Here is an 11,183-nt window from a genome sequence, read left to right on the forward strand (position 1 = left end):
TGGATGGCTCTGGAGTGCATACACTACAGGAAGTTTACCCATCAGAGTGATGTTTGGAGCTACGGTAAATTTTCATGTGATTAGTTTAAAAATTAGTCTCTTGTAAAGCATTAAACCAAGTTGTGCTACTACGTTAAAGATATCCTATTTTCCTAGAGGAGTTCCAGTGGTTTTTGCTCTTCCTTTTTTTTCTTGTCTTTTTGAGTTTTTTTAATGTGTAACTCTAAACAGCAATTGTTACTTGTCTCCTGCCTTACTTCCGTGCTCACTGAAATACGTTATCATGATGACCCTGATGGGATGACTGCTGTAAGGTCTGGGCTGGTAGTAGTTTGATTATTATGATAGAAGAAGGCCTCTTTCAGTTCAGCCACAGGTTCATAAAAAAACAGCTGCAGGTCATAATTTTCAGAAGTCCTTTGAAAATCTTAACTCTAGAAGCCATGAATGTCAAAAAACATTTCCAGGCTTATGGGACTTTCTGTACCTACAGTCAGATAAAAGGGTATTTGTCATAATACAGAGCAAATACAGCAAGAGGAAGAAGGGAAAAAGATGAGCTCTCCAAGCTAACTAAAACAAGCATCCATTTAATTTCACAGATAACTTGGGAATTGGTTAGATAGGTCAGCTCATGTGGACTCCACAACCACAAAAAAACCAAGGCACGTTTGATAAATCGGGTGTTAATTTACTGTTGTTAATTCTGTTATCCAGACAAGCTGTTGTGCCACATCTGCTGAGCTGTCTGGCTGTTTATCTAGTATAGCTATTACTAATGAAATCATGTATACCGTTGTAAGTGGAATTTTTCAGCAGTATCTAGGGCTATGGACTCCTATTTGCATTTCTTGTTGCCGTATCATTTTGAAACAAAAAGGTCTACAATTCTATTACTCACTTTTACCTGTGGGTAGCAGCAAAAGACACCGTTTGCTGTGACTGGTTAGGTCCCCTCTTCTATTCAGCTGAGAAAAACATGTGAAAGTTAAATCGATCATGTAAAGGTGCTCTTTCTCCTCAAATTCTGTATACACCGTATTGCTTAGGAAAAAATATGCCTCCATTTATGAAATTAATTTTAAATGCAGGAAGCCCAGAATATCTACAATCGGAAAGGACAAGAACAAAAACAACTGGCAAGTTATAGTTACTGAACATCAACAAAAAGGTGAATGATATGTGTAAAACACAATAAATATGTGTTTTATATATATGGTAATTTTGCCCATCACCTTTCACATTAGCGTGACAGCTGGCAAAATATGGCTACCGATCTGGAGGCATGTTTACAATGACCTTTGCAATAAAAATAAAAGTTAAGCTGGTGTGAGAGCAGCATTTTCAATATTTAAGATTTTGTTGGGGGATGAGCTCTGTTACTTACGATACATGATCTTTATTTCCAGCTCCAATGCCAAAACAAATCCTATGGCTATTCAAAAAGAGAATCTTGGTTTTGAAGCACAGCACTATCATAACTCAAATCCACATGGAGATTTAAGGAAAAAAAAAATACAAGTGGCTGTGAATGACTTACAAGGCAAAGACAATGACATAATGTTACTCAGTGCTGTACCTTTGTGGCAAATTGATGCCCTAAGTTAGGGAACATCTGCGTTTTTCCCCTTAAAATAATACAGTACATCAGCTGTTCATTTTCCCTTTTGGTGTGATAAAAGAGTGCGATGCAGTCTTTTGTTATTGCATCCATTTACTTTACCACTATTTATTTGCGTTAGACCTTTCTCTTGTGCCTCATATCTATCATGCTGCTTCCTATAGCAATAAAAATGAGGGAAGTTGCTTTTGAAGATTAACACAAAGTGCTGTTTCACCATTTTCTGGAGCTTTTTAAATGGCAGACCAAACTTCAGTGTCTTTGCAGGCACTGGTAATGGAGAGATTGCAGTCCAGAACGGGGCCAGAATACTGCACCGTAAGAAATTGTGAAGGAATCTGAGCAGTATTAACACTCTCTTTTTTCTGTCTAGGAGTCACTATTTGGGAGCTTATGACCTTTGGTGGGAAGCCGTATGATGGAATCCCAACTCGAGAAATTCCCGACCTCTTGGAGAAGGGAGAGCGGTTGCCCCAACCACCAATCTGCACTATTGATGTTTATATGGTGATGGTGAAGTGTAAGTAGTTGTTGCTTTTAATATCCTTGTGCTTAGTGCAAGGGGGACACTGTTTTAGCACATTTGCATCTATAGTCTCTGACAGTGCTGGGTAATAGGGCAGGCTGCTTCAAGACAAAAGCTTCCCAAGATACTGTAAATTCCGTTTGAATACTGTATGCACATTTTTTGCAACAGCAAAAGATACTAATTTAGCCACGAAGGGTTGAGTTAGCTCAGCTTCTTATTACTGTCAGATGGTATCTCACATTCTTGCTGTGAAGTCAAAATTGTATGATTGTTATTGTAAACCCTTGTCATTTCCATGACAATTGATTTTGATGTTAAAAAAGATAGTATTAAACATAATTATGGTACATGGATACCCAGCTAGTGAAGCTTGTGAGGAGAAATGCTGGTTTCAAATATTGAGGAAGGAAAGTATTAATGTTTTATTGTTAGTAACAAGAATGATGATTGCAATAGTAATAATAAAAAGTAAAATTAAATTAATACAAGAAATGCTACAGAGAGGATAATTTTTTGTCGTACTTAGTCCAGTACAATAATTTATGAGTATTTTTACTTTAGCAAAAAAGGAAAACAGTCTGCACATGGTTTCTTCCTACCCTTTTATCTCCAAGATAGCCACACTAGTGACAGTACCTCCAAGGCTATGCTTCTAATTTAAAAAGAATTAGGAACATCTCTCTGGTGTTTCTGACTTAATTTAAGTGAGATAAACATGCAGACATCTCATCCATCTTATATAGTCCTTTCCTTTTTGCTTTGTACACAAAAATCCTGAAAGACAATAAGACTAGAAGGGGTAAATAACATACCTTCTGAAAACAGTAGTACTGCGCATGCAGGTGTGGAAATTGGCTGAATAGCGCGAGGGGTTCGTGTTGGTTGAGTGCAAAAATGTTCCATCTGATAGGATTTCTAACAATATGAGGTGAATCTCAATGGACAAAAGGAAGTCCTAGTAGGTGGGGTATTCTGGAAGACGGAAAGTTACAGCTAGATGTACAGACTTAGTCCTGTAATGTTTTTGTTAAATTCTTTATAAGCTACAGTAGCTTTGTTTTTCCTGCGTCTGTCACTTCTTCAGTTAAACGGCACGAAGGCGATAAGGCCTGCTTCGTTTAGCCTCTCTGGCAAATGAGAACGTGTTCTTGGGAAGTTGCTGATAGGATCTTCCATTAGAAAAAGCTGACACTGAGATAAACTAGTTGCTGGTGGTGACTACCTGTACTACTTGCTTGTTTTGCAGAAAGCGTTAGCAGGGATTGAGAATTGTTGTTCCTAATGAATATTTCTTAGAGAATGAAGGACAAAAGAATCACCCTTACTCAAGTAAAATAGCATTCAATGCCTTGGGTGAGGGCTGTGTTAATTATGCAGACACGTGAATGCAGAATTACCTGAAAGGTGGATGCGAGGTCAGTCATCCTGTAGATCTGTTGAACAGCTCTTTTAAATCTAAATCACTGTGGAACAGTAGGCCACTTAAAGTAAAATTGTATTTAGTAGTAACTTTGTAATAAACCCGGTAGATTCAGATGAGATTAGATTCGTTATATTAGAGGTTGGACACATCCATAATAAAGAACAGTCAGAGCTGACATCTAAATGGGCAGACACAGAAAACTGCAAGGTGTTGTTGCTGTTTCTGTTTCGGGGATGGGGAACAGGAGCTCAGAGCAAATTAAGAAGAAATTCTTGCAGTGGGGAACGCTCTAGTCTTCTCTGGCCAAGACCAGATGTCTTCCATTTCAGATGCATCATAGGGTTCTAGCTTTCCAGCCTTCTGGGCTCTTTATTGCAACTTTTATTTAGGCCAGAGCTGTCAAGGACTTCAAGCTTGTGCTTTTAAAAAACCAGAATGATTTCTTCCCTTGACAGTTACCTGTTTTCTTTCTCATCTTTCGTCTGTCCTCAGGCTGGATGATTGATGCTGACAGTCGGCCAAAATTCAAGGAGCTGGCTGCTGAATTCTCTAGAATGGCTCGAGACCCTCAGAGATACCTAGTAATTCAGGTAAGCAACTCTGCAACATCAGGGGGAAAAAAAAAATGTTTGCCAAACCTGACTGTTAAAGGAGTTGCCTTTGAATGTCTTTAAGTTCAAAGTGCTCTTGAACTTAAAGCAAACAGTAACCACAGTACTATACAAGAATGAATTAGAACAGCCAGTGTCAGTATCTCAAAAATAATAATAATAACATAATCTGAAATTCACTTCTTAAGCTTGTATTTATGAGCAAGATCAGCTGCTCAGTACTTCACATTCTGTCATGGAACTGGGGACAATATTTTTCTGTCATTGGACAGTGGACCTACTTTAGACCAAGGACTTGCTTGGTTCTACAATTGCTTAGGCTGAATCTCAGGGGTTTATCCTGAGACTTTTCCCTGCACTACTGAGATCATAAGAAAGTTTCTTTTCATAGCCTAAACAAAAAGGCTTCTCAGATGATAGGGAGTTGCATCACATTGGTACCTCTCATGCTAGAGAGGAACTTCTCTGTGTGTCCTCCTTAAGCTGTGCAGGCTCCGTAGTGCTTCACAGTCCCTGCAATAGACCCACACCAGCATCGTTCATCCCATGAAGCTACGCTGTGGCAGCAGGGCAATACCAATATAGCCATATCTGTTGACTACATCTAGCTGCAGCTGGGTATGCCCTGAGTACAGGCAAGGTGGAAATTTTTGTCCTTTCACTCCTGCATTCTGCAGAAGCCTAGAATTGTGTATGTCTTTACTACAACTCAGACTCAAGCCACAGAAAATGAATTCGACTATTTGATAAGGTCCTTAGGTGGGCGCAGTGTGTGAGCAGTTCAAATGAAAATGAAAAATTGGAAGTAAGGTGATGTTGAAACACCAGAGACCAAAGCATGAAATCAGTTTCATCCAGGTAATGACACTCTCATGCTATGTCTGCTCCACATCGTGGAGTACAGGGCAGAGGTATACCAAGCTGGTCCTTAGCTTCACACTGACATAAGAATTTGAGCTGAAGAGCCTCCAGAAGTACAGTCACTGCCACTTCATGTCTCCTCATTGCTTCTGGGTCTAGTGCTAGTCTCACCACATGGTGTTTCATTTCACTGTGTAGACATGCTAGCTTACTCATGGTGTATTATTGCACAGTGTGAATGTACACTACTCTCCTTCAGCTTGAGGAGAAGTAAAATATATTTGAAAAGTAAAATACCAGTCAAGAGAATTTGTGGTGCTGAATGTGGAATTTCTCGTGCAGTATTCCTCACTGTGTTAGATTGTAAGTTCAGGTGATAGAAGTGGTTCTGGAAAAATCAGACTGATTAAATTACTTTGTTAGATAGGATATGCTTCCGTAGTCCAAATACCTCTTCCCTCCCTTTCTCTTCCCTGTTGTATAGTCTGGTGGGTGTTTCATCCTGTGAGGCTTCTCCAATGATCCTTGCAGACAATATAGACAATGTGCTTCTTGAGGAGAAACCAGGGTAACTCTGTTGGACCGGCATCTCTGCCATTATGACTCCCCATTCCCCCCAGATGCTATCAAGAATGATAAGCTTAGTGTTGAGCTGTTAAACGGGACTGTATGCACCCTGTAGCAAAGCCATCACTCCCTGCTGGATTCCACACATAGCATAGTAATTCTTGCAGAGTGGGAGGCCATTCTTCCGCCATGCGGTTAAGTTTAGCGTCATTTCTATGGGCTGTTAGGTGTTTGGGGCATAGGCTGCCTTTTGTGATGTTTCATGGCACCAAGCAAAGTGCAGCCCTGATTTGCCTGTCCATTTTGTAGCTGCTATTTCAATAAAAATACATATCATTGTTATTGCTGTTGTTCCCTGGTTTGATTTTTATTGCTTTCAGCTCTGTTACATTCTGCAGAACTTTCTATGTGGATGAGAGAGAAATCTAGCCTCTAAGTCCCTAAACTTACAAATGAAAATAAAGCAAACACCCAGACACAGCAGTTTCCATGTTATTTTCCCCGATCGTGTGAGCCTAAATAGCTGAGATATTTCACGAAATACATCAGGCCTTGACAGAACTAGGGTCAGAAACTGAGCTTGTATGGGAAAAAGAGAGAAGAAAGATAAAAACTCGATCACAAGAATGCCAAAAAATTACTTTGCTTGACTTACGCAGTTACTCCCTTTCTGTCATCATATTCCCAGTAAAAAAATGAAAAACAATGATCAGAATGTGGTGCTGTAGAACAAACAAAGCAGTATGTGTGGTCCGTGCAGCCTGGCTGCTAGGCTCTGAAGAAGGCTGCAGTTCCGTTTTTGGGAAATTAACCCATCTTTTGACTGTTTTCCTCTCTCAATACAACTTATTTAGGGAGATGATCGTATGAAGCTCCCAAGCCCAAATGACAGTAAGTTCTTCCAAAACCTTCTCGATGAGGAAGACCTGGAAGATATGATGGATGCGGAAGAGTATCTTGTTCCTCAAGCCTTCAATATCCCTCCTCCCATCTACACCTCCAGGACAAGAATTGATTCCAACAGGGTAAGAGCAAGCTCTGACAGGAAATACTGGTTGTTATAAAAGCACAGGTGGAGATTTAGAGTACACTAATCAAACACCGGCCAGAATTGCCTTGGGAATTACAAGCTCCCATTGTAGAGTGACTATAAAAATGTTGTCACTGGGTTCCCTGTTCATTGTGCCTCAGTGAATTCTAAATTAATAGCTCAGCCTTGAGTGAACAAAAGCTCGACTTGAACTGCCTGTCCTGAAAGCACAGCTGAGGCTTGTGAAGTCAAGCAGTGTTGTTTCTCAGTTGCATACCATGCTGGCCAGGAAGCGCATAGCTCTGATTCTCCCACCCTGCAATCCTCTTGTCTTGGCAGGGTTGATACTGATGTAACTGAGGGCAGCTGGAATATATAGATAATGTGCTTTTGTGTCTGGAGCCAGATTTCAGACCCAGCCCCTTTTCCTGTTCGTATGAGATGCTTTCATGGCCTGTCTTCACAAGCGTGTGTTTTTGCAGAGCATGTCACAGAATTTTAGTATCTTCGTAACAACCCTGTCAGTGGAGGAAGTGCTGTTCATTTTACAGGGGGAGCTGAGGCACAGAGAGTCTTCAGGTGGAATTCAGTTCACAGAACTGTAACCATCAAAAGGATAGGGATAAAATCTAAGCTCTTGATCTAGACTTCATTTCGTGTCGTTGGAGAAGAGTGGATGCATCCAGTGGGTGATAATTGCTGCCTGCCGTGGACATTTACAGTGGGATGTTACTTTCTGGAGGTGTCTTTCTCTATCCACTGACTACTGACAGCTCCAGAGCAGCCTTAGACCTGGTGAATGAGCTCTGGTGAAATGGATCCTGTCCTAAATGCCTCAGCCTCAGTGCCTCAGGGAGCCCTGCTGCAGGTGGGGACCTGAGTTCAGGTTTCAGGAATTCGTCTTTACTTCTGAGCTTCCTGCCTGCAGCTGTGACCTGTGCCTGTTCCTGCACTTGTCTCCATCCTTTTAACAGTGTAGGTGTCACCCCTTCTCACAAAAACTAAGAGATGGTGAAATGCATTACTAATGTGAGGACACTCACACAAGCATTAGATGTATTTAGTAATTAGAGACTTGTTTGTTTGTTTTCTCCCTATGCTCCTTTTAGTGGACAATTACATTTTAAATACTAAGTAGAGTCTTATTGAAATGTTGGGTGTTTATTCCTCGTGCTTTAGAGACCTTTTGGACATTGTCCTTAGCCAAGGTGGCTCCAAATTCATATCCTGGTCTGCACCGATTACACATGTGAGACGGGGAAGAGGTAAGCAAAAGAGCTAAGAGTGTATAAACTGGGTCAGTATTCATGCTCTGACCATACACTGCATGAAGGTCTTTCGCCTCTCCTGAGTAAAGCAGTGCTTTTCTGGAATAAGGGAGATTAAATCTGGTGTTAAATTATATCCCATCAATTCAGAAGGGAATTGCTACTGTTTTCAAAGGCAAGGAGGCTAGAGAGGTCTTTGGAAGCTGCGTTGTAGTCCCACAGTCTAAGCTGGATTCATGTAGCATTTCTCCTGCATCCCTGAAAGGCATTTGAAGAGGGGATGATGCATGAGGGCATGACACATGACTTAGCAATAAGCAAGGAGCTTACTCTTTATGGCAACGAGTTAATTTTTAGTGCTGATGCTGATTTGAAATAAGTCAGTTTCACTCGTAGCTGTCTCTGGAGACGTTCTGTTTCCTTTGCTGACAACTTCTGAGAAAAGATGGAAACGACAATAGTTACCTTTGAAAGGTGTTCACTGTCACACTGATGTAACTCACTGTAGCTTAGTTTTACATGGTGGAGTACTACCATTTACACCAACATCGGGTTGAGAGAGCAGAGTCAGATCCGTAAGGTTTGCTATATTCATCTCACTCCCATATGTGCTGGAAACACCGGGGCATATATAAAGGAGAAAGGATTAGTAGGAAAATGTAATTGCCTTTTCAGCAGTTCCTTTTGCTCTCTCTCTTTAGTGCCAGGCAAGCAGAGGAGTCCACTAGAGCTGAAGGAATGAATTCCAACAAAAATCCCAGAGTAAATACTCTGAAAGAGTTATTTAGAATGTGCTGTTTGGGAAGCCAACATGCTCCCTGGGATATTGACGGAAAGCTAACACAGGATGATGATAATGATTGTTGTTGTTATTGTTACAAACTTCAAGTAACTTTCTCACAGCCTTTGCCCACCTTTAAACCACACTGTTGCAGCTACTTGCATGCATGCGATCACCTTGAAGTCAGCAGAGCTGCAGAAAGAGACCCGTACCTTTATTTTGCCACACAGAGGCTCCATCACTTTCTTGATGTGAGGTCTCCTCTCTGCAGCTCACAATTTCCCATCTTGGTTTGAGACTGTGATCTTGTAACACTAAAGTCAGTGGGAGCTTTGCTTTGCAATTCAATTTAATGACAGTAGTGAGACTGTATCCTTCTTTCAGTAACTCCTACCGCTGGGAATTTTTCTCATAGCATCATACGACAATCTAACACTTAAAGAAATCTGGAATTACCCTTTGTCCAAAGTTTTCAGATTCTGAGCCAAGTTTCCTCACCCAGGTAACCTCAGAAAGGGCAGCGGAGGGACAGAAAGCTTGCACCCAGCTCTGTATTTTCGTACCCCTTCCATCTTCGTAGTGTTTTTCCTTATTGTAGGAGCCTCTTTAAGGAAGGGTTGTTTTTAAGGCCAAAAGAAGGGATGGACAAAGAAGTTGCCATTGAACAACCAGCTGATTTATAATAGCACTTGCTGGTACCATTGGAGACTAACTCCTGTAACAGGATTACCAGTACAGATTACCAATTTTGATGCTGTCCAGTGTCTCAGACTAGCTTCAGTCTCAGCGTTGTTTGCTAACATTCTGCATCTCGTAAATGTCCTGCTAGTACTGCCATATAGGCAAGTACATCTAGATTGCAGGAAGGCCACAGCACCTTTTTGCTGGAGGGACTTGGGGCCAAGTTGAAAACCCCATACCATCTCAGCATTCCTGGTTTCCTTTGCAGAGAGTTTTTTTCTGGATGTAGAAAATTTGTTTCCTTTCTGTGCAGAAAGCTACATATTTGCCTGTTGTTTTTCTAAAGCACTCAGTTCTTGGTACAGTAAGTGTTCTTCCAGTGAAGATTCATGTTGATTTAAGACAAAATACACAGTAGCTCCTTTAAGGTAATAGTGCATCTGCTGTGCATAGTTCAGCACAGATGGATGTCAGCTACAAGAATCACACAGAATTGAAATGCTGTCAGAGCTCTCTAATCTGCAGTTGTCTGATTCTGTCTTTGTGTTTCCTTTGGATAGTTTGTGATTTATGCTTGTTTGGTGTAGTGAATATTAATATTACACAAACTCATTATGGTGCTGCTACAGCCATAGATGCCAAATAAATGGATACAGCTTAGGTAGCTTGTGTTCACTGTGTCTGGCAAATTAAATTTTATGGGAGATTGCCAGGCAATTTGGTGAAGTAAAAGAGACAAGAGCTACATGATCGTCATGTCATTTTCAGAGATCAGAAGCATAAAAGATACTGTATTTCCTGTCTTAGTTGTTCTGATTGTAGTTTTAGTAAAGAAAGAGTCAGTTATATGGTGGCAGAGTATCGCGCTCCTTCTCTGGACGTGTTGTACTGCCAGCTTTAGTTGAGTGTTCCAGCAGTGCAGCTCTACTGGGGACAAAAGTTTGCAGGAAGAAAGCAGTGAGATTGTGAGCCTTTTCACACTTAGGCTTTGAAGTCAGGGAATTAAGGAGGAGCAAGAGCATTTACTTCCAAAGGAAAGCTCTGAAGTTTCTCTAGGGTGATCTTGGTCCTAAATCCTTGCAGCTTGTTGCCTGGGAGAGGCACAGTGGATGAGGTTTGCGTAAAAAAACTGCCTGCCTTTTCCCTCCCATGTGAAGAAGAAAGCTATTTGGATATGAATTAATAGCACAGAGCTGCAGCCCATCTGAAAAAGACTGGTAAGTGGGAGCCTTCTGGGGAGTTTGCAGATCCCTGGGAAGTGTCACATCCTTATTCCTCCAAGGATTACTGAGATTCACGAAGCTGTGAGGCTCAGACGCAGCTTCAGCGTTTCCGTCACACCCACACTGGCTTCATACTAGCACATCTTTGGGGCCTGTACTGCCAGGAGCAGAAGCCCGCATGCACATACTAGCCCTCTGTTATGAAGTCCAGCCTGAGACTGATGCCACGTTTAAATAAAAATTAGCATCCTAAGCTAAATTTAATTCTTTCATTGCATCTGAAACTCTTCAGTTGCAATTTCAGCTCTTAGGCTTTTTCCAGCTTTTATTTTCCATTGTCTAGAGATATTCTAGAAATATGGAGTTTTAGAAGCTCTGTGCTTCTGAGAGATAAGCTGAATCCTCGGCAGTGTTTCCATGAGCACAGGACTCCAGCTAGTGCTCAAGTGTCCTACATTCACAGCCATTAGATGATTCATTCAGGTATTTGTTACAAGTACTGTCCTGTGTGCACAGAGATAATACTAATACAGAAAGCATTCTGTGTACCCCATGATGCTTTTTGCTCTAAATCCTTGGCTAATTCCT

At 41.1% G+C, this 11,183-nt stretch overlaps 1 protein-coding gene across 1 annotated transcript in view; it reads left to right on the top strand.

The window, feature by feature from the left end:
- Positions 1-11,183, top strand: part of LOC104627973 (receptor tyrosine-protein kinase erbB-4-like) — a 28,569-nt gene that overhangs the window by 3,019 nt on the left and 14,367 nt on the right. The window contains exons 3-6 of the mRNA XM_010296398.1: positions 1-64; positions 1,995-2,141; positions 4,066-4,163; positions 6,467-6,637. Of these exons, the coding sequence (XP_010294700.1) occupies positions 1-64; positions 1,995-2,141; positions 4,066-4,163; positions 6,467-6,637 (480 nt within the window). The remainder of the gene's footprint in view (positions 65-1,994; positions 2,142-4,065; positions 4,164-6,466; positions 6,638-11,183) is intronic.

This window comes from Phaethon lepturus, unplaced genomic scaffold (assembly GCF_000687285.1).
Source record: "Phaethon lepturus isolate BGI_N335 unplaced genomic scaffold, ASM68728v1 scaffold24980, whole genome shotgun sequence".
Classification (NCBI taxonomy): Eukaryota; Metazoa; Chordata; class Aves; order Phaethontiformes; family Phaethontidae; genus Phaethon; species Phaethon lepturus.